The 24480-nt window shown below is 38.9% G+C and overlaps 2 protein-coding genes across 2 annotated transcripts in view; one reads left to right on the top strand and one right to left on the bottom strand.

Annotated features, from left to right (window-relative positions):
* The window catches only part of SLC25A12 (solute carrier family 25 member 12), a 114184-nt gene extending 113749 nt beyond the window's left edge, over positions 1 to 435 (bottom strand). The window contains exon 1 of the mRNA XM_044669794.1: positions 164 to 435. Coding sequence (XP_044525729.1) covers positions 164 to 175 — 12 coding nt within the window. The 5' untranslated portion in view covers positions 176 to 435. The remainder of the gene's footprint in view (positions 1 to 163) is intronic.
* A 23206-nt stretch (positions 436 to 23641) lies between these two features.
* Positions 23642 to 24480, top strand: part of HAT1 (histone acetyltransferase 1) — an 81673-nt gene continuing 80834 nt past the window's right edge. Inside the window, exon 1 of the mRNA XM_044666507.1 lies at positions 23642 to 23684. Coding sequence (XP_044522442.1) covers positions 23678 to 23684 — 7 coding nt within the window. The 5' untranslated portion in view covers positions 23642 to 23677. The remainder of the gene's footprint in view (positions 23685 to 24480) is intronic.

The following is a 24480-nucleotide window of genomic DNA, read 5'->3' as shown; positions in this document are numbered from 1 at the left end:
CCCCACCCCCGACCCAGGAGCTGGAGACCCGAAATGCATTTATCCAAGAGAGAAGCAAAAGGGGAAATGCGAAAGAGAAGGAATTTAAAAAAAAAAAAAAAAAAAAAAAAAAGCCCCGGTAACGTTTCCTATGCCTTAAGCAGCAGCAGATAGTTGGAGTCACCTTGACCGCCATGCTGTGCTCGGAAGCCGGGAACGAGCGAGTGAACGAGCCGCAAGTAGAGCTGTCAGGGAGCGCGCGCGCCGCCTCCCTGGCCCAAGGCGCGCGCGCCCCTATGCAAATGAGCCCTGGGAGGACTAGGACCAGGACCCCGCTGGGCAGGGGGCAGCAGCTCAGGTGTCAGGTCGCTAAGCTAGGCTGGGTCCGCTTAGAGCGGAGAAGCCCTAACCGGAGGGTCGCGTTCTACAAGCTGGGCTGAGTTTGCTGCTTAGGGGCCCAGAGGCAGCCGTCACCACCGAGGAGAAAGCCCCGGGTTTCCTTGGGCCTCTTTGTGGGTGTGGTTTTGCACACTGTCTCTGGCCAGGCTTGGGCTCCTACCTCGGAGTCGTTTCGTCCCGACGCCGGGCCAGATTCCCAAAGATTGCAGAACACTACCTATAATTAATATTACCAGTAATAACACAATACATAAAAATGATAAATAATATTGATAACAAAGATTCAGTAATATTTACATTGGGGAAGATTTGAAAGCAAGATAGAAAGACTTGAATGTTTTTCTGACTGGGCAGGGCTGGGGCTTATTAGTGAAATTCCAGTTCACTCTTGAACCTTTTACCATCATAAAGTCCTTTTACCAACAACCCCTCTCCTCCCTAACTTTCCAGGTCTTAACTCAGCGTGTACAAATAGTCTAGGAGTAACTTCAAACTCCATTTCCCATCCAACCTGGGAAACAGAAATGTGCATTCCTTTTTAACTTCAGCTCCTCGATTTTTATTAAATTGAAATTTTCTTTGGCTCTTTATAGCTTGGAAAGATTTCTATTCCTCCCCCCTTGACTACCCTGCCATACTGGGACCATATGTTAACTGATACATGCCTTTAATTACCTGAAGATTACTGCAGCTTTATAAAATCAAAAAATTACAAAGTAGAAAGGAAGATCACAGGCCATCTGGTCTAACTACTACCTGAACAGGAGTACCTTCTATGTTGTCTACAACATTCCTGACAGGCAGTCAATCATTCAAACTCTACTAGAAAATCTCTCATAATAAGGAAATCATTGTCTTCTGAAGATGATCATTCCACTTTTGTAGAGCTCAAATTGTTAGGAAGTTTTCTTTATCTTGAATTAAACTCTGCCTCTCTACAACTTCTACTCATTACTTCTAGTCCTGAATTCTAAGACTAAGCAGAGTGTATCTCAAATTTCTTTGCATGTTAGCTCTTCAAATACATGAAGACAATAGAATAAAGGGTCTGTTCTCTCTCTTTTCCTACCTTCAGCTTCACTTTTCCTTCCTCAGACCCTTGCAGGCTGTGGGATTATGAACAAATCATTTCTCAATTTTTTCATTTGCAAAATGAGCACAATAATACCCCTAATATCTAATGGAGTTGTTGTGAGGATCAAGTAGATAATGTGTTTTTGTAAACTTCAAAGTGCTACATAAATATTAATTATTTTCTTATAATTCTCTAGACTAAAGATCCCTTCAACTAATTTTAATATGTCATGGCCTTCAATGCTTTCACCATCTTAGTCATCCTCTTCTGGAAATCCTCTAGCTCAACAATATTAGTAATATTGTTAAAATTTTAATGATCTGGTGTCAGTAACTGGTCTATTCCAAATATAATCTGATCAGGGACAGTGGAATATTCACCACCCTCATACTTGATACTGTGCCTCTATTTAGAGAACTCTGGTAGATAGTAAGGCTCAAATTCTGCCTCTGATAATTACTATCAATCAACCAATCAATAAAGATTCATTGTTATTAGAAACAATTACCAGTGGGAAGCCATTAGAATTAAGAAGGGTTAGGGAAGAATTTCTTTTTTTTTTTGTTAACCCTTAACTTCTGTGTATTGGCTCATAGGTAGAAGAGTGGTAAGGGTGGGCAATGGGGGTCAAGTGACTTGCCCAGGGTCACACAGCTGGGAAGTGTCTGAGGCTGGATTTGAACCCAGGACTTCCCGTCTCTAGACCTGACTCTCAATCCACTGAGCTACCCAGCTGCCCCCTGGGAAGAACTCTATTTTTTTTTTCCTGGGAAGAATTCTTTTAGAAGGTTGGATTTAAGTTTGGACTTAAAGGAAGCTAAAGAGGTGAGTGGTCAGAGTGGCAGAGGGAGAGCATTCCAGACATAGAAGATAGCCAGAGAGAATGCCAGGGGCTGAGAGATGGAATATCTTGTTCTTGGAACAGTTAAGATATTAATAATAATAATTATTATTATATGTTGTTGGATTAGAGTCCCCTTTGGGACTAAGGTGTAAGAAGACTAAAAAGGTGGGACTGGGCTAGGGTTAAAGGGCTTTGAATGCCCAAAAGAAAGTTTTGTATTTGATCCTGAAGACAATAGAGAACTATTGAAATGTATTCATTTGGGATGTGGGTGTATATGTGACAAGATTGAACCAGAGCATTGGAAAATCACTTTAGAAGCTGAATAGAAGATAGATTGGATGAGGGAGAGACTTGATATAGACAGACCCACCAGCAGTCTATTGCAATTGTCCAGGCATGAAGTGATGAAGGCCTGCACTAGAGTGGTATCAGTGTCAGAGGGGAGAAAGGAACATATATGAGAGATGTTGCAAAGATGAACTTGACCGGCCTTAGCAACAAATTAAAAGGGGGAGTGAGAAATAGTGAATAATCTAGGATGACTCCTAGGTTGTGAGCCTGAGGAACTAGGAAGATAGTGTTGCCCTTTAAAGTAAAAGGGAAGGTAGGAAGTGGGGAGGATTTAAGATAAAAGATACTAAATTCTGTTTTGAACATGTTTAAAATGTCTACCAGACATCCAGTTCAAGATATCTGAAAGGCACTTGGAAATTCAAGAATGAATGCCAGCAGAAAGTTTGGGTCAGGATAGGTAGATTTGAGAATCATCAGCAAAGAGTAGATAATTAAATGCATGGGAGCTGATGAGATCACCAAGCACAGTAAGTATAGAGGAGAGGGAAAAAAGAGGGTTCAGGATAGGGTCCCTGAGGGATATCTCTCATTATGTGTGTGACCGGGAAGAAGTCACAACTTCTCTGGACCTAAATTCCTTCATCTGTAAAATGAAATTGGACTAGATGGCCTCTGAGGTCCCTTCCATGGTCAAGATTTATGATCCTATGCTTGCCATTTCATATTACTGACTCATGAAACTTGTAACTCACTAAAACTCCCAGATTTTTCAAATGAACTCTTTTTCTAGTCCCCCAATCCCCCTCTTGTATTTGTGCAGTTCGTTTGTTTAACCTAAGTCTGTAGGATTCTTACATTTATCCCAGTTACTTTCATCACATTATATGCTATAATCCCATGATGGTGAACCTATGGCATGAGTGCTAAAGATGGAACACAGGGGGCAGCTGGGTAGCTCAGTGGACTGAGAGCCAGGCCTAGAGACTGGAGGTCCTGGGTTCAAATATGGTCTCAGACACTTCCCAGCTGTGTGACCCTGGGCAAGTCACTTGATCACCATTGCCTACCCTTGCCACTCTTCGGCCTTGGAGTCAATATTGACTCCAAGACAGAAGGTAAGGGTTTAAAAAAAAAAAAAAAAAAAAAAAAAAAAAAAGATGGAACACAAAGTCTTCATCGCCCACCAGAGTTAGTTACTAGAAAGGCAGAGGGACTCAGGTGTAGCTGCTCCCCTCCCCTCTGCCCAGCAGCCCAATGGAAGAGCTTACTCCCTCTTTTTTTAATCAGCCCTCTGGAATCATAGTTTGTCAAGTTGATGAGAATTCTTAAGTCTTTCAAAGTTGTTTTTCTTTAGAACATTGTTGTTACTATATAAATTGTTCTCTTAGTTTTGTTGACTTTACTTTGTCAATTTACATAAATCTTTCCAGGTTTATCTGAAAACATTTATTTTGTCATTTCTCATAGCACAATTGTATTCCATTACATTTGTAGCAATCCTATATAGATTCATACTCCCCAAGCAAGCTTGGTTATATCACTCCCTCAAGGTCCTTGGGTCATCCCCTGAGGAGTCAGGATGTGTCTTTCTCTAATGCTGCAAGTTTGAACCCCAGTTCCAGTATGTTTTCCCCACTTTAGCTACCAGTAATTAGTATCCCAGTTCCATTTAACTAAATGTAGCATACTCAGTGGATGAATGAGTCCATATCTCTGCTACTGATGAACTGATTAGCTCAGAACTTAGTGCCTCAACAGCAGAAAAGAATAGACCCAAGAGAAGCAGAAGAACCTATCTCATGCAAGCTCCAGGTAAGGGAGGACCCTTCCCAGCCTGCCAGCAACTTGTCTTTTTTGTCCAATGCCAAGCTGGCCAAAAAATCTTGAACAAAGTGACTCACCTTGCCTTACTGGTGCCTTTTGAATGTACTCTAGTTTTTGCTATCCTACCAGTTAACAGTCTATCTCCCCATCATGTTGGTAGCAGACCAAAGCCAATACATGTTCATACATCATAATTTCATAATTTGTTCATCTATTCCCCAACTGATCAGTACACTTATTTTCCAGTTCTTTGCCACTACAAAAAAAATTGTTGTTATTGTGAGTCCTTTTCTTTTTATTTAGTCTCCTTAGGGTAGTAACCTAATAGTGATATTGCTGGATCAAGGAGTATACCATGTATTATGACTTTGGGATTTTAGTTCCAAATTGCCTCCCTCCCAAAATCTGATAAATATCTATGCTTTCATTTAAATCATTAGTGAAAAATATTAAGCCCAAATTCAAGGATAAGATCCCTGGATTATTCTACTATAGGCCTTCCTTCAGGCCAATATAAATAGAACTATTAGATTACTCTTAGAATCCTATCCCAATTTAGCCTACACTGATCCATTAAGATATAATAAGAGGGGGCAGCTGGGTAGCTCAGTGGATTGAGAGTCAGGCCTAGAGACAGGAGGTCCTAGGTTCAAATCTGACCTCAGACACTTCCCAGGTGTATGACCCTGGACAAGTCTCTTGACCCCCATTGCCCACCCTTACCACTCTTCCACCTATGAGCCAATATACAGAAGTTAAGGTTTTAAAAATAAATAAATAAATAAATAAGATACAATGGGAGATTTTGTAAAATACTTTTTTCAAATCTAGATTAAATTAGATCTTTGGTAGTCTTTCTGACAAAAAAATGTGATTACCATTTCTTTTTCTTAATGTTTATAAACCATCTCTTTAATAAATTATTCTTGAATATATAATCTTTTTTGCAGAGGTTGAGTATGATTATGTATTACTGCATCTATTGTCAGATTCCATTGTGTTGGCTAGTTTGGTTAAACTGTTTGCCCTCCTTCCTTCCCTCCATACTTTCCTCTTGCCCTCCCTTTCCTCTTTCTCTCTGTCTCTCTCTAAATGGCTCTTTGTATTAGGGTTGGAAATATTTGGAAATGAAAGCAATGTAAAAACAAAAAAAAGTTAACCAAATATTTTGAAATTATATTAATGTAGTTAATTGAAGTAATTAAAATCAAGACTCCTGATCTCTCTATAGTATGAGGTCTACCAATTCTTCCTTTAAAAAAAAAAAAGTTGAACATTTTCCCATATCCAAAGTTACAACACCACTCCTCTTCCCCAAGATTTTTTCAAAAGATCACAGGAAATGGTCCAGCAATCATATCTCCCAGTTCTTTCAGAACCCTGGGATGTAGTGACCTTAACTCACAGAAGTCAGTTAAGTGCTCTCCTACCATCTCCTCACTTATCTTGAGTTTCAATTCCCTGTTAACCATTTTTTGTTCCATTCTCTTCAATCTGAAGATATTTTTCCTTTCTAGAGAAAACAGAAGCAAAATAGCTGAACCGTTCTTACTCCCCACTGTCACTGACACATCCACTCTGAGATATAGACATTTTCCTTCTTTGAACTTTATCTTACTCCCCAACAGAACTAAAAGGTCCTTTTTATTATCCTTAGCATTCATCACCAGTTGTGGTCTATTGTGAGCTTTAAAGTTTTCCCTATACTATCCCTACAGGGCCATGACATTCTTTTTAATTCATTCTTAGCTTTCCTTTCTTCTGTCAGCTGTACATGTCAATTAATCTTAGCTGGTCAAATTTTTATGCAACCACACAAGTCTATTTAGACAGGTCAAACTTTTCCACCTCATCAAAATTTTTTCTGTTTGTTCTCAGAATTTAATTTCTCAATGCAATTACATATTCTTTAAATTTTTTCATTTCATTTGACTCTGCAAAAATTTAGGTAATGGGGATCTGCCTTTCCTTTCTCTAAATCTACAAAGTTCATCCTTCCAAAATCAATTCTTTTGATTGCATCAGTATTTTATGCCTCCTTTTGATTCCAAAGTAGATATCATATAAGTAAAAAAAAATAAGGAAATTAAAAATAAAAATAGAGCTGTCTGTTCTTATGGCAAGAAAGCTTACTCTGTTCCTGACAATCTCCCTTCAGGTATTTTCTGTAGACTAGATCATTGTGGAAGGTAAAGGATGAAATGACTGAGAAAGCAAAGGTTCATACTTCTGGACATTTTGATTATTAAGCAATGCATGCCAATTGCCTAACAAATCCAGACCAGGCCCTTTACTCAGTTTAGGGCTGGTCACCAAATACAGGGGAATCAGACTTTTATGCATTAAAGCAATTAAGTTAATTAAAGCAATTAACTGAAAACAAAACAGCTGATAAAGATACAAAATTAGGTAATTTGATTTCTAATTGGAGGAAAGATTAGAGACTTTCCAAGTTGGAAAGGAGAAAATAAATACAATTCCCTGAAATCAGAAAAAGAAGTATATTATTCCCAAGTTGACTATAAACAATCAAAGAAACACTGGGAACAATAAGTGATTGATCAGGATAGGGTCAGTTTTCAGATGAGATTTATGGGTTGCTTGTGAATTTCTTGCATCAGCCTTTGGATCTGACTGAATTTCTGGTCAATATGACCTAAGACCTTAGTTAAGGATCTCTAAGTAATATGTAGAGATGGTCCTGTTTCCTAGGCATGGAGAGCTAGGTCCAAACAATTATAATAAGATTTCCTAACAATTTCCACAATCGAATAAAGTTTTCTCACATGACAGAAATTGGACTAGATCCATAAATGAATAGAAGGGGAACTGAGCTAGCTCCAGAATTGAGTGACAAGATAGTCAATGTAGTTCATTTAATTGCCATACTTAACTACTTGCTGTTCTAATTCCTTCAATTCCCTCAGTTTTGACAGAAAAAAATTATATATTGTATGTATAAGTTTTTATATGTATTTGCAATGAAAAACATTTCTTTTATCCAGTTGCTTAAAGTCTTAAAACTTGTGGGGGAAGAGTTTCTTGCTTAAGAAGAATTGTCTATTTTAAATGGAAGGGAAAAAATTCTATCCCAACTGCTAGAATAAGAAAGAAAGCTTAGCATGAGTACGACTATTCCTAGTGAAAGAGGCAACAACATTGTATTTGTCCTACCATACTGTAGCATTTAAAAGTGAAGATACTAAGTCACAACGAAAGTTTTCTTGATAAGGTATCCACATAAGATGCCTAAAATGCAAATGTATAGGTTTTGTGGGTGTCAAGCACCAGCAGTAGAAACTGGTAAAAACAAACAAACAAAAAAATCAAGCTTTGGCCTCTTTGGAAAAGCTAAGAGCACTTTATCACTTTCCTCTCCTTCTGATGTTCCAGGTAATGGAACCTCTACTGGACTTTTCATAATTGTCCAAAAATATTGTAAATTGTGATCAAACTAAATCAGTACATACTAAGAGGCTAGAGTAGGCAAATCACTGTCGTAGGCTCCAAGAAATATGCAAAGAAATTTAAGACACAGTTTGTTATACTGATCATATATTAATATTAGATAGAACTAATACAAATTGAAGTATAAATTGATTAAACCATAAAATAAATACATTTTGCATGAGCTGATCAATCAGTTGACTAGCTGAAAATAAATCTGCCAAGAACATTTCACAGCATTTTGATATTTAAGCTATTATTTTTATCATATATGAATATAATAATGTAGAATAGTATTATCACTTACTTTCTTAGTGAATGAAAATTTTGTCCATCAACATATACCAAATAAAATGGACATTTACATGTAATTACAAACAGTAGAACAAAGAAGCATTGTATATAGGAACTCTATTTAAAATCTATTATAAAGATCTTACTTTTCTTTTTAAACATTTAACTTCAACTTGTAACTTTCAATGATGTTATGCTTGTCCCAGCTTCTTTCTGGTCTTCCTTATGTTCTTTATGAAATCAGAGTTTTGATCCTAATAATAATAATAGTATTGGAGCAGGTTTTGACTTAGCCTAACTTTAGGTCAATTTTGCAAAAACTGATATTTTGTTTTCTGTGGCCATAGATCCCTTTTTCCTTTCCTTTCTACCCAGAAACCTCTTCTTGGCTTTCTGTACCCTTGCTATTGTTTGCTACCTACCTACACTTAAGCCAAAATTCTATGGTTTCTTTATTCTTCTGCCATAACATTTTTCTCCCTCATCCCCATTTCATCTTTCATATTCTATCATACTAATCTTCTGTAAGAAGTGATACTCCTCCCTCACTCCAACTCTCTCAGTTGTTGTAGACATAGAATGTAATAACCAATAAAGATGTATAGGTATCCCCTTCCATATTGCCAGGAGGGGGAAAGGGAAGTTAGGGAGAAAGGATCCCCTCAATCTGCAAAATCTATTTAATTTTTTTTAATACTTTTGTACCAGAAAAGTCTGAACTTTTTTCTTTTATTTCGTGGAGTGTTTACTGTGTATATTTAGGGTGTTAAAAGAAAATATGTTGATATTATACAATACTACATATAATACATTTCTGAGTTTTTAAAATTTTCCTATGTCATCTGCTGGCCTTTGTAAATCATCTGCAGCTTCTGCAAAACTCTCCAAAAATTCTCATTTAATTTCTTATGCCACTCCATGATATATGGAAACTGTGATGGGGAAAGTTGCAATGCAGAAGGGATACTTCTACTAAAATAATTGTGCAGGGGGACATAACCAAAGAAAGCAGAAACAGATGTCTCTATATACTCTACAGGTCTAGCTTATGTACTTCCTCCTTTGACTACCATAACTTATGCTGATCTTGCCCTTTTCTGAATTCCAATTTAGTTTTTCTTCAAAAGAAGAGTCAATTCTTTCTGGACAGGGTGAATGTGATATTACAAACAAACAACCCCCAAAATAGAAACTTATAGTTTCTGACACTGTGGTATTCAAAGAAGACAATCAAATAAGTAAACTCATTGCTATACATAGTCCTTTCAGGGTGCAGATTTCCATTCATCCTATTTAACTCTTGTCCAGGTCTTCCCAAAAGTTCACTACAAGGCATCTACCCAACATGCTAGATGTCTTTCTCAACTTTTCACTTGTAAGAATGTCAGTGGAGTACTTTTATTATCTACCTGTCATCCCTTGCCATGAGACCAGCCAATCTTCACTTCTTTTTATATTAATATGCATATTTTAAATTTTGTCCCCAAGGTATTCTTGTATTTTTTCTCCTTTTCATATCTCAACTCTTTTTTATCTAGATCACATTTCTAAACATTCAAGATAATTTTTATTCTGAATCAGAATCACAGGCTCTGAGTTTGAAGGTCCTCTGAGACCATATAGTAGAGAAATTAGTTATCCAACAATGCCCTCTACATTATTCGCCTTTTTGCTTACAGACTTCTAATTGTGCCTATAAAAGTATCAATAAAATCCTGTCATCTAGTCATAGGATGGTAATTTTAGAGGTAGAAGGGACCTTTGAAGTCATATAATTCAAGTCTCTTATTGTATCCAATCCCAGAGGAATTGTGATTTGTTCAAGGTCATGAGACAGTAAATGACAGAGCCAAGTTTGATTCTGGGCCACTTACCACATACATTTCTCTACCCCTATTTTCTATTTTGAAAGAAAACATTAAACAGTAGACCCAGAAGATAGCTCTGTGGGGCTCTTTTTAGTGTTTGTGTACCAAGTTTAAGAAATTTGTATCATGGCCAGTACCAGCCTTGTATGTGGGTAGAGTAAGCAGCCCAAAATGTTAGGGTAAAATGTAGAAAGGGCAAGTTTGGGATAATACAGACAAAGTCTCTTCATAATTTTAAATAATGTCTAACCTAGTTATGGTTCTAGAGGGTAGCTAGTTGGTTCAGGGGTTAGAGTATTAGGCCTGGAGTCATGAAGATCTGAGTTCAGATCCAGTAGACCAGTGATGGCAAACCTTTTAGAGACAGAGTGCCATGTACACCCAGCCCCCTAGACTAGTGACTGGCAAACTACAGCCCACGGGCCAGATGGGGAGGGGGCCCTGAAATGTTCTAGTGGGACATTATTCCTAATCTGATGAATACAATGAGTAGAATATAATACAATGAAACTTCTAAAGAGTTGCCGTAGAAACAGACTGACAGATGAGCATTTCCTTTCCTTTGGCCCCCTGTTTAAAAAGTTTGCCCATCACTGGTCTTTATGATACACCCCACCCACCTCTAGAGTCCCCTCCATCCTCTTTACCCCGAACAGGAAAAGGAGGAAGCACTCCCATTGGGCTGCTGGGCAGAGGGGTGGATGATGAAAGGTACACAGGAGGGGGAGGAGAGTGGCCCAAGTGCTCCACTCCCCTCCAGCTCTGCTTCCCCCTAGCTCTGTGCCACTATGTGAGTTATGCTCCCCTCAAACCTAGCTCCTCTCCAACCCCACCATGGGAATCACCTTCATCACAGACTCAATAGGTTGCTGTCTGTCCTGCACCCTCATGAAGCATGTGAGTCACCCTCTACCCCCTCAGAGCCTTACCCTAGACAGGGGAGGGAAGAAGTGTTCCCATTGGGCTGCTGGGCAGAGGGGCAGGTGATGAGGAATATCCTCAGGTACATGGAGAGGGAAAGGAGAACAGCTCCACTCTGAGTCCCTCTAGCTTTCTAGTAACGAATTCTGGCAGGTGACTGCAGGCATACCCACAAGAGAGGGCTCTGTGTGTCCTTTTGGGCACATGTGCCACAGGTTACCATCATGGCTCTAGACACTTATTTGCTATATGACTCTGGGCAAGTCACTTAATCCTGTTTGTCTCAGTTTCCTCATCTGTAAAAGAGCTGGAGAAAGAAATGGAGAACTACAGTATCTTTGCCAAAACAACAACAACAACAACAACAAAAACCCAAATGGAATCACAAAGTCAGAAATTAATCAACAGCAAGTTATGATTCTATTGAAATGTACAGGGTATCCCAAAAGTCTTAGTGTAGGTTTAAGCTAATTTAGTAGATTTACTTTGATGAATTATTTTTATTTTTATTTGATACATTTTGTTTCAAAGAAAATTACCTTGTAATAAATATCCAAATAGACTTGGTACATCGTAAACATTCAATAAATATTTTTAATGTATTCATTCAAATGATTCCCTCTTGCACCATATACATAAGCTAGAAACAAAAAACCTGCCTAATTAACTGAATTGTGTTAGTACATAGTATATTTCATTTTAGGAAACCTATTAGATACAAGATAAGTCATCCATCATTTATCTGAAAAAAATTTGTTTTCTTCTAATTTCAAGGAAAGCAAGAAAGAGAAATCAGACTAATTCTTAGATTTTTCCTTTATTTCATGGTGGCAGGGGGGTTTGAAATGATCATATCTTTTACTATTATATTTATTCATACCAGTGCCATAAGTATTCTTATTTAATATTGTTGTTAATTATTAAATTAAATTATTAAATACTATTAATTGCACTGAGTCCGTGAGCTCTTTCTGTGAATATTGTAGTATAACCTCTTATAGGCCTACCTAATGTGGAATCATCTATCTTAACTTGTTCTATAACTCCGGTTTCTATAGTTTGTTTCACTGGTAGAATTCGAAGTATGTTTTGTTTTTTACTAAGTCCTCTTGTCACCAGGTAAGGGATAAGAGAGTGGAGATGGGGAGAAAGAAGAAGGACTTCCAGGGTTCATAAGGAAGACTCAGATCCCATAAACTCCTCTACATTTGATCATATAGGAAGGTTTCACTTGGTTGCAAGGAATATCCTGGTGTAGCATGAGGGGATAGTATATAATATAGCCCCTTATTTCAACTGTGGGATGTTCAGAAACAACAAATATCACTAATGTGTAAATTATGCAAAGGATATACTAAGTGACTGTTCCTATTTTTTCATCTGTTATGAAAATGCTATAAGTAAACATCTAGGGCTGAACTGAATTAGAATGAAACAATTTAATGGGAATATTCTTAAACTACTGAACTAGAAATGAATAAGACAATTTTGAAAAACACTTAGAAATTAGTTCACATAGAATTAAATTTCCCTAAATTTTTTATGGTAAATTATCTAATTCAATAGGAAGCATGAAAAAAACAAGTTCTTAAATCAAATAATATAAAACTATAATAACCTAAAGAGAATCTCTAAAATATTTGCAGTGGAACTGTTCCTGGGATTCTCTTAAATTAAATACATGGATTTTAACAAAAGAACAATGTTAAGTTAAAAATGTGAGAAAAAAAAATAGAAAGTCTGTTCTGAAGGAAAAAAACAACACTTTTGTTAATCTACAAAGAAAACATAGGCCAGGATTTTATGGTGTTTTTTTGGTTGTTGTTTTTGTTTTTTAATCCTCTAAAGGCATAGTCATGTCTGGGGAAGGTTAAGAAATATCATGCACTTGTGCTTCTGGACAGCCACTTCTTTCTGAACCTGTTCTGTAAAATAGAAATAAAATGAGAAAATGCAAAAGTGGAGTATTTTGTAAATCATAAGCATATATAAATATCTATTTTTTAAAACAGCATACACTGGAAGGAGATAGCAAAACAATTACCAGGCATCTCTGAAACCCTTACAACCAACACTTTTAGATATCTTCCTAAGAAAAGTATATTGCAGAAAAAGTGAAAGAACATAACATACTTCTATAGCAGTGATGGTGAACCTATGGTATGGATGCAAAAGTTGGCACTCAGAGCACTCTCTGTGGGCACACAGCCACCGTCTCCCACCTCTTCACCCCCTGAGTTAGTTACTAGAAAGGCAGAGGGACTCAGGCAGAGCTGCTCCCCTCCCCTCTCCACCATGCCTGATGACATTTTTTCATATCATCTACCCCTCTGCCCAGTAGCCTAGTGGGAGAGCACAGAGGGTAAGGTGGGTGGCTTACAGGCAGCAGAGCTGGAGGGGAGTGGAGCCACTCTCCTCCCCATCTCTACACTTGCTGAGGGCATTCCTTACTTTACCCATTCTTCTACCCAGGAGCCCAATGGGAGTGTTGCCTCCCTCCTCTGTGAGGGATAAGGTAGGATCTGGGCCTACCTAGCATGTGGTGATGAGGAAGGGCCAGCATATGGTCTTCAAGAAGGGCATGGCATTCACTCTGAAGGGGTTGGGACAGGTCCTGGCACTCTATCTCTAAAAGGTTTGGCATTACTGTTCTAATGCATGGAGCTTAAAGTGGGAATTCCTAGTATCTTAGAGATGAGGCTGAAAATTGTATTTGCAAGAGAAGAAATCACAGTTAGAGGAGCATTAAGGATTTGGTGCAACCCTCTCATTTTGTAGATAGAGAAACTGAGGTCCAAAACAGAGATAGATGCTTGTCAACAAGCATTTATTAAGCTTACTTACTATGTGCCAGAAATTATGATAAGCACTAGGGATACCAAAAAAAGTGCAGAAAATACTCTCCTACCTACAAGGAGCTTACATTAAAATGGGGGAGATAATATGCAAATAACTATGTACATACAATAGACAGCAGATAGTATAAATTGAGGGTAACTGGGAGTAGGGGAAGGAGACTTGAAAAGGTCTTTGACAAAAGGTAGGATTTGAGTTACAGTCATAGAGGATAGAGTTAGAGTTGAGTCAAAGAAATTAGGAGGGAGATAATTGTAGGCAGAGGGGACAGATTGTGCAAAGACAAGGAGATGGATTTTTATATAAGAAATGGGCGTGTATGGGGGATTTTAAAGTTTGAGAAAAACGGAAAGGCAGGAAGGGTTCAAATTATAAAGAGTTTAAAACGGCAAACAGAAGATTTTACATTTGGTCCTGGAGATAATAGGGAGCCCTTGGAGTTTTTTTTTTTTTTTGAGTTAGGATGGGGATTCTCAGATCTGCGCTTTAAGAAAATCACTTTAGGAGGGGAATAGAGGTTAAACTGGAGCTAGAAGAGTATTTTTTTTTTTTAAACCCTTGCCTTCTGTCTTGGAATCAATTGTGTAGAAGGACCTCCAGGGTTCATAAGGAAGACTCAGATCCCAAAAACTCCTCTACATTTGATCATATAGGAAGGTTTCACCTGGTTGCAAGGAATATCCTGGTGTGGTATGAGGGGACAGTAAATATCAATACTGTGTATTGACTCCAAGGCAGAAGAGTGAGTGGTAAGGGCTAGGTAATGGGGGTTAAGTGACTTGCCCAGGGTCACACAACTGGGAAGTGTCTGAGGTCAGATTTGAAAGATAACAGGGACTCTAGTAGAGTCTTGAAACATAGAGACCCAATAGCAGACTATTGAACCTTGAGATTGTGAGGATTAAAGATAACATGGATTTCCCTCAGGCTAATATACACCTGGCTAACAGAAATAAGCAAGCCAGGCTTTTGTTTCCCTAACAAGGCAGAATAAAATCTTTACATCTTTTGATTGGTTGAAGGGCTACAGGATATTTAGAAAGATATGACTGAACTAGAACTGAGACAATCCTTGTTCTGATTGGTTAAAGGGCTATAGGTGAATGCAAATAGATAGGATTGAAAAAAAAACCCCTGTTCTGATTGGACAACTCACTTGAATAATTAGGATAACTAAGTGCATGAATTGTGTGTTTTGATTGGTTAGTTTTCATCAATTAGCCAGTGAATGGTGAATGAGAGGATGACCATTCCTGTGTCTGGGACCAGGATAAAAGAAAGGATTGTAAGCTAGTTTTGCACTTGCTCTTGGCTGTAACACTGACCTCTGAGTGACCATTCTCATGAGAATGGCTGTTCCTCTCAAGGTGATAAGGTTTTATGTTAGGGTGGCAGCTATATAAGGAGAGAAGGAGTTATATACAGGAAGACCTGGCAACAAATTGGATATCTAGGGAGTGTAAAGATAAAGATTACACCCAAGTTCTGAGCCTAGATGACTTGGGATGATGATGGTGCCTTCAACTGTAATAGGGAAATTGGAACGAGAGGATTCTGGGAGTAGGGAAAGATAATGAGTTCTATTTTGGACATGTTGAGTTTGAGATGTCCAACAGACAGTAGGTAACATGAGGCTAGAGTTTAAGAAAAAGGATAGGATATAAAGGATTTATATAGGAATGTGCTGGGAAATATTTAACAACTGACCCTTTGTTAAGTTGAATCTACAGTATTAACATCGCTTTCTTAAGTCTAGACAATTAAAAAAGTAATAAATCAAGCTTAGATTTGTAGCAGTTGCCAGTTTCTGAGGTGTAAATGCTTGCATTAAATATTTAAAGATCAGTTCTTGAAAGTATCAGGTAACTCCAACACACCCTTGGTTTTATACAATGTGAATTCTTAAGTACAGATATGCTCACTAGTTTTTGTTTGGATCTCTGGCAAATACTAATAATTGTATAGATATAACAAGAAGCTATTGAATACAGCATAAGACAAAGTTTTACTGAGATGAAGGTATCTAGAATGGGGGTGGGGTGGGGCAGGAATTGGGCGTATCCCTCCCACTTATCTAGTTCAATTCTAAAATTACTTTCTATCTGAAATGGTAGTTTTCTCTCTTTGGCTCTACCTTAACTATGTCAGACTTCTTTCCACTCTTTTATTAATCTAAAGAAGTCAGGGTCTCTATTGGTTTCTTGCTCCCTGAGGTTCAGTCTAAATTACATCCCAGGCATCTCCTTGAATCTGCTCTGAACAACTGAGACAGAGTAGAGAAGTCTGACAACTCACTTGTTTCTTGTTCTATCTCTTCTTTGATTAAATCTGCCACCTCTCAACTCCCAAAGTTGATCTGGTACTACCTTCACTTTTTAAAAAATATTCATTAGTTCTATCAACCAATCTTTTCTGGATGATAGTTTCATCAATTACAAATTAATGGATGCTTGTGTAGAATACACTGGCTATGGCCCCTTGTGCTGACACTAGGAAAAACACACATAAAGAGTGCATTCAAGTGGTATTCTGAAACCATCAGGAACTGGCTCCAAAGGACTGATAGATAAATACTTGATTTGCTGTTGTGTTGATTGTCTAGATTTACATGATGGAGAAAATGTTAATAATGCAGATTAAACTAAAAGTGTGCTGTACTTATACTTTTTCCTGAAGAGACAGTTGTTAAACATTTACCAGCACACCTCTGACATCTCTCAGATTATACCACATAGGCATTTCTTTATCCTACTTAATAGGTAGTGTACCAACTTCTCACAGGACTATTTTTCCACCCAGTTTTTAAGAGAGGGTCTTTAGCCAGACAGCTGTAGTGTATCCCTTTACCCAGTTTCCATTATTACAACCTAAAAAACAAAAATATAATATATGCTATGCCTTCTTTATTTTTCCCTAAATTAAGGAATTCTTTAAGATTGAAATTTGAAGACTAGTTGCTTAACTTCATTAGTAAAGGGAGTTTACTCATATCAGGAGTTCTCCATGCCAACAAAATTATAGATCCAGAGCCAAAAAGGAGGGGTTGGGGGGGATGGAGGAAGATATTGAGGTCTTCTCATATCTCTGTAAATTATTTTATTAATATTACATAAAAACCAAGGAAGACTGAATCTAGTTGAGCTACTTAGTAGTCATTTTTTATTTCCCTCAACATTTTCTGTCTTATATAGGAGAATATATCCACCACAGATGTTAGTCAGCATTTTGTAAAGTATTAGTTTCTAAATTTTTTATCTCATGCTTCTACCAATAATAATAATAATAATATATATCATAAAATATGCAAAAATAGAGATGAAAAAGGATAAGATAAAGATGAAATAACAATTGGTCCTAGAAGAAATAAGGAATCATTGGAATTTATTGCATAGGGGACTGTCATGGTCAGACCTTGGCTTCAAGAAAATCATTGGCAACTGTGTGAAGGATGGATAGGAAAGGGGAGAAACTAGACAGGGAGAATCATTAAAAAGTTATTGCAGAAAATTGGTACATTAATGCATTGCTGGTGGAGTTGTGAACTGATCCAACCATTCTGGCTGGCAATTTGGAACTATGCTCAAAGGGCTATAAAAGAATGCCTGCCCTTTGAGCCAGCCATACCATTGTTGGGTTTGTACCCCAAAGAGATCATAGATAAACAGACTTGTACAAAAACATTTATAGCTGTGCTTTTTGTGGTGGCAAAGAACTAGAAAAGGAGGGTATGTCCTTCAATTGGGGAATGGCTGAACAAATTGTGGTATATGCTGGTGGTGGAATACTATTGTGCTCAAAGGAATAATAAACTGGAGGAATTCCGTGTGAACTGGAAAGACCTCCCGGAACTGATGCAGAGCCATAGGAGCAGAGCCAGAACACTGTACACAGAGACTGATATACTATGGTAAAATTCGAATACAATGGACTTCTGTACTAGCAGAAAGCAATGACACAGGACAGCTCTGAGGGATTTATGGTAAAGATGCTACCCACATTCAGAGGAAGAACTACAGGAGAGGAAACATATAAGAAAAACAAATGCTTGAACGCATGGGCTGAGGAGGACATGATTGGGGATGTGGACTCGAAACTACCACACCAATGCAAATATCAACAATTTGGAAATAGGTCTTGAACAAGGACACATGTTAAAACCAGTGGAAATGTACGTCGGCTATGGGTGGGGGAACAGCGGGGGGTGAAGGGGAAAGTAGGAGCTTGAATCATGTAACCATGTTAAAAATGAATATTAATAAATGACTTTAAAAAAAAGTCATTGCAGAGACAGGAGGTCTTAGGTTCAAATCTGGCCTCAGATACTTCCTAGCCGTGTGACCCTGGGCAAGTCACTTAACCTCCATTGCCTAGCCCTTATCACTCTTCTGCCTTGGAGCCAATACACAATATTGACTCCAAGACAGAAGGTAAGGGTCTAAAAAAAACAGTCATTGCAGTAAAATATGAAGAACATGGAAATAGGTTTTGAACAATGATACAGGTATAACCCAGTGGAATTGCTTGTCAGCTCCAGGAGGGGCGAGGGAAGGGGGAGGAAATCATGAATCATGGAACCATGGAATAATATTCTAAATTAAAAAAAATTTTTTTAAGTCATTGCAGTAGTCAAGGGAAGGAGTAATGACATCCTGACTGCTGTTATGGTCCTTGGAGGAAAGAAAAGGAAAAGATGGAGATGTTATGGGAGATAACCAAATGGATATGTGGGGTGGGTGAGGAGTCTAGGGTGACAATGAGGTTGTAAAGTTGGGTGTCTAGAAGAATGACAATCCCCTCAAAAATAATAAGGAAATGGGGGCAGGTAGGTGGCTCAGTGGTATAAGGGATGAAAAGGGGTTTTATTGGGTAAATATTAAAAGGTTGGTTGCCAGGGGATTGAACAATTATCAATCCCCAATTAAGAATAACCTCAGGTTAAAATGACTTTTATGGAAGTTTATTTACAAATATATAGGAGAGAGTGGAAGTAAAGAGATGAGAAGAGGGTGAGAAGAGGGTAGAATAAGAGATTTGTATTCAATCTGGGCTTTACTCAGGCAGGGCTCCAGAGGTCCAACCAGAATCTAAAAATCAATTAACAAGGGGTTTAGCCACAAGGGCTTCTCTCAATCAAGGGAGCCTCCCGGAGGCTAGTACCTCCTGGGAGGTTAAAGGAGTCAGCCTTCTTCACTCACCACGTGTAGTTCTAAGAGAGAGATTTAAGAGCAGTCTTACCAGGTTCTCAGAGTCCCAGGTCCAGTGCTCCACCACATCCAAGCAAGAACCAGAAGAATGAGTCCAGCTGACTCAAGTCTCTTTTTAAAGATGCCTCTTTTTAAAGGGGCCTCTTTTGCTTCACTTCTTGTGGCTGCCTCTCAGTTTATGTGTCCAATTACAATAGACATTTTTCTTAGGACTACCCAAGAGGCAGTCAGTAAATTCTGATTTGTTACTCTAGCACATGTGGGTTACAGACCACCCAAAAATGGAGATGTTTTCACCTTTGGTGATTAAATCTAAAGATGGGCAGTGTGGATTTAATCTAATTATCACAGTGGCTACAGAGTCAGCCCTAAAGATGGGAGGTCCAGGGTTTAAATTTGGCCTCAGACACTTCCTACTATATGATCCTGGGCAAATCACCTAATTCCCATTGCCTATCTCTTACCACTCTTCTTCCTGAAAACTGATACACACTATTGATTCTAAGATGGAAGATAAAGGTTTTTTTCAAATTAATAATAATAGCAGGGAAGTTTGGAAGAGGAGTAGGTTTGAAGGAAAAGTTGATGCAATGATACATGTAATAAAGATTATTACTCATCTATGCTTGTTCATCCTGTGATGAACTTGACTGACTGAAAACAAAAAGGATGTAGATGTTGGGAGAGGGGAGTTTTTGTTGTTGTTGTTGTGGTTTTTTTACATCAGGAACCACCTCAGAACTTACCACAATCACTAGTTCATATGGGGGCAGAATGAAAGTATGTGTGGGGAGCAGGAAAGAAATTTTCCCAATGGCATCTCTGCAGCTACTCTTGTGGGTAATGTGGTGGAGGCTTTGTTATTATAGCCTTTATGGAGACCATACCAGGGAAAAGGGAAGATGTTAAGAGCTTTGAACACTTGTGGAAGAAGGACTGAATGAGAATATTCAGAGGTAATGCTTGACGGTTTTATGTGGTTATGTTGGAAAGAAGCCCCAGTATCACTATTGTGGTGAGAGTGAGTTATAACCCATTTTAATACTCTCCATTTGGTAGATGAGGTATCTTTTGGGTTACACCATGGTTCTTACTTCAGAGACCACAGATTTAAGGAGTCAACTTCAGGTAGTGAGTGTAAGTATTCTGTACATAAAGCAATTTGAATAAGTTCTCTATCAAGCTAATTATACTTTTATTAAGTACTAGACACTGGGTCAACAATGCAGTATGGCTGCTTAAAAATCCTAAAATGATCTTACGTTGCAGTAATAGGATAGTATTTAGATAATAAAAGTAACAGGCTGCTGATATATTTTCTAGTTTGGGTAAGGAGAAATTTTAAAATATTAGTGTTTTCCAGAGGACAACCAGAATGGCAAAGGCTTGGAAACCAACTCAACAGAAGGATCAACTAAAGGAAATGGGAATATTTAGAGAGGAGAAGGAACAACTAAAGGAAGAAGGAATGTTTAGCTTACAGAAGAAAATTAAAGGGTGATTTAGGCTTTCACATATTTAATGGAGTTTCATATAGAAAAGGGGTAAAGTTGGAATTATATAAGAAAAACTTCACCTAAATTGTTCATACTTTTTGGTGCAGAGATTCCCCACCTGGGTTTATATCTTAAGGAGATTAATGATAAAATAAAAACCCATATGTATGTAACCCAAGCCTTGGAACTCATTTGTATTGGATTCTCCTCATTGGTAGAGATTGATTACTCAATGTTCCTTGCCTATATGAAGGGCAGAATTAGGAAGAGTTAAAGAAGAGATTCTTGTTTTCTAGATTCCAGCTTCAAGAAAGAAGTCACATGGCTCCAAATTCCCTTTAAATACCTGAAGGGAAAGAAAGGAACCCTCATGCAACACGTGAACCACCCCCCAAGCCCTCAGAGCCCTACCCTAGACAGAGGAGGGAAGAATTGTTTCCATTGAGCCGCTGGGCAGAAGGTCAGGTGAAGTGAGAAATGTCCTCAGGTGCATGGAGAGGGGGAGGGGAATAGCTCCACCAGTAGAAGATTCCTTCTGGCTTTCTAGTAACAAACTCTGGTGGGCAACTGCAGGCATACCCACAGAAAGAGCTCTACATATCCTTTTTGGCATGTGTACCATAGGCTTGCCATCATGGATATATAGAGCAGGGCAGCAACATAGTGATGATGATATGCTACCTACCTAACTCACATATTCTAATGAAAACACTACCTTTGAAATTATATAAATGATGGCTGCTGCTACCAATATTTATTATTTATTCCCAAAAACCCTAACTTCAAAGTATTGGTAATATGTTTTAAGATTTAGTACAATGAAGAATACTAATTCCTTTTAATGATTTCTTACATATAAAGCTAAAAATTGGCAAGTTGTGCTTTTATCAAAACTACAATGTTGGTATTTTTTTTGAGTTTTGCCTTTAGAGAGAAGATAAAATTCTTTTATAAGGGTCAAATTTTGCTTATATATTAATGATATCACCCTCATCTTTTTTGACTCATGGTGCCTTATGTATAAAATCATAGAGAACAAAACTATAAATTTAGAGCCAGAAGGGACTGTAGAGGTCAGAGCTCTCATTTTAGAGATGAAGAAACCTAAGCTCATAGAGATTAACTTGCAAAAGGTCACACAGCAAGTAACAGAGCTGGGTTTTGAATCTAAGTCCTTTGAACATGAGTCCAGGGTTATTTGCTCTATAAGAAATGTTATTCCAGAAATGCAAGCTCAGAAAAGGAGGTAGGCTGATCGTGTAGTATAAGCAAGGGATAACATCAATTAATAAGTTACAATTTGTAAAAATACCTAGAACAAGGGTTCTTCTTCTTCTTCTTTTTTTTTTTTTAAGCCCTTACCTTCCATCTTGGAGTCAATTGGCTCCAAGGCAGAAGAGTGGTACGGGTAGGCAATGGGGGTCAAGTGACTTGCCCAGGGTCACACAGCTAGTAAGTGTCTGAGGTCACATTTGAACCTAGGACTTCTGGTCTCTAGGCCTGGCTCTCAATCCACTGAGCTACCCAGCTGCTCCCTAGAACAAGGGTTCTTAATCTTTTTGTGTGTCATGGAATCCCTCTGGCAGTCTGGTGAAGTCTATGGTCCCCTTTCCAGGATAATATTTTTAAATATATAAAATATATACAATTACAAAAGAAACCAATTATATTGAAGTCACTATTAAAATAAAGTTTTGAAAAACTTTACAGACTGGAAGTTAAGAACGCAGGTCCAAGAGAAGGGCTTCCCAGCATATCAGGTAGATTAATGGTGGAGCTATGGAAGAATATTAACAAGAGTCAAACAGGGTGATGGGGTTTGTGGTAGATTATTATCAGTTTTTAATTTAATGACATCAAAGATAAGCAGAAATATAATTTCAATGGCAAGAAGACTCAAATAATGGTTCTTTTATTCTGGTTTTGGTCATTCTCACAGCTTCTCTCAAAGTTTTAGAATTCTTATCAAGGTCAAATGGGAGTGCAGGAGTTAAAGGATCTTTCCTTTTCTTTTACTCCTTTCCCAATTTCCTCATCTTGGTCCTTAAAAGTCATCTGTAGTTCATGTATGACTTTGAAACATCAATTTTTGTTGACAGGTGTCATTTCTGTGTAAACAATATTTAGGGATTCTTAAATGAGTTTCATGCTTCTAGAGAGTAGACTACTAAATATTAATAAGCATAAGGGTCAAAATCAGCCACCATCTTACCTACTTTGTAGCACAAGCCATTTAGAGTCATACAACCCAAAGTCCTACAAGTTGTATTTTAGATAAATTGTGCCTGACACAAAGTAGGAGCTTAAAAATTGTTTGCTGACTTAGATGACTACCCAGGAATTCATTACTTCAATGCATTTAGCTTTCTTGGTGACCTGAAAGTGAAATTATGGAGAAAAACCACATTACTTACAGTACTAGTACTAACTTAGGGACTTATTTACTATTTGCTGTAAAAATGCCCAAATAAAAGCATGTTCTTTGAAGCTTACAAGAAAAAACTTATTTATTCACTTATTTTTTCTTATAAAGATATTATATTTTACCAATTACATATAGTAACAATTCTCCACATAAGTTTTCCGAAGTTATATGATCCAAATTATTTCCTCCCTCCCTTTCCTCCCCCTTCCTGGAGAAGGTAAGCAATTTGATCTGGGTTATATATATGTATATATGCAAAACATAGTGACCGGAAGAAATTTAAAGGAGAAGACTGGGTACACTTTTTGGTTTTACTGTACCATACCAGGGAAGAGGCAGGAGAGAATAGCATTAATATCAGGTTCCAAAGGCTGAAAGTGAGCCTCCCCACGGGGCGGGGTTATTCAAATGAATCCTTCACAAACTCCTGAAGAACTGACTATTCATAGCTCTTCTTTGGGACTGGGGATCCTTGACCTCCGGCTTCGCTTCTCTGGAGGACAAGCAGGTCAGCCCTTTCGGTTGCTAAGCAACGATGGGCTGTCTGTCTTCCCAGACAGGAATGCTCTCAAGTCCCCGGCGCTACCGCCCCAGGAGCCCGCGGGTTGCGCGCTCTAAACGCTCGCTCCCCAGCTAGTCGGCCGTTCCGGAAATGGGCGGATATACGTCACGATGGTGCGCTCACTTCCGGACAGGGAGCGCGCGGGTTGATTCGTTCTCCACGGCCGCTTCTGCCTGCTGCACGGAAATGGCGGGTAAGTTCCCGGGAAAAGTTTACCTAGGGAGAGAAGGGGGCGGGGAAGCCCTGGGGATGGGATGCCGAGGTACCGGCGGTGGCGACTCAAGCCCCTGCTGGTCCCGGGTGAAAGGAGCGGGGTCGGCTACAGCGTCCTGTGGCGTCCTGCCGCCAGCGGGCAAGCTCCGGACTCTTGCTTCTCGCTCCCTTGTCCGTCTGTCCTTTTTCTTCTCCAGCCCCGGGCTGGATCTCGGTGCCATTGGGACGTCGGGGTCTGGAGCCGCTGGAGTGCGGAGGGCATGGCCTAGTTCGGGAGGCTCTCCTGCCTTCGAACTCCTCAGGCGCGTCTGGCCCGGCTTTCGCCTCGCCCCTCCCCCCAGCCTGGTCCGTTCGATCGCGAGCGCCCCTCCTCCCGCTGGCTGACAGCGACGCCTGCCCGGCCTGGGACTGTAGGCGGCAGCTATGCCTCGAGGCCCCGCCCCCAGCCTCTTTTCCCGCGGTTTCGGTGCTGCTGGCCCCTGGCTGTCAGAACTGCTTCTGGTCACTCCCCATCTCTCACCTGGAGGCCACTTCAGTTTAGGATCCCTCGGATTCTCTTTTACTCCAGGTCGGGAAGCCGGCTGTTTGTATACTTCTCGCAACAGCTACACTTAATTTTAGAGTATATGTGTGGAGGAGAACCCTCAGATCTCTTAATGTGTTCTGTTGAATTACTTTGCCTTCTTTATTCTGGACCTCTTCACTTTGTGATAGGCTATCTTTATTTCAAACAATTTTAAGTGAATGTTTTGGGTTCCCAAGTAGAATAAAAGGTT

The sequence above is a fragment of the Gracilinanus agilis genome, chromosome 3 (genome assembly GCF_016433145.1).
Source record: "Gracilinanus agilis isolate LMUSP501 chromosome 3, AgileGrace, whole genome shotgun sequence".
In the NCBI taxonomy this organism is placed as follows: Eukaryota; Metazoa; Chordata; class Mammalia; order Didelphimorphia; family Didelphidae; genus Gracilinanus; species Gracilinanus agilis.
Note: the sequence above shows the minus strand (reverse complement) of the source record. Positions and strands in the feature narration are given on the sequence as shown.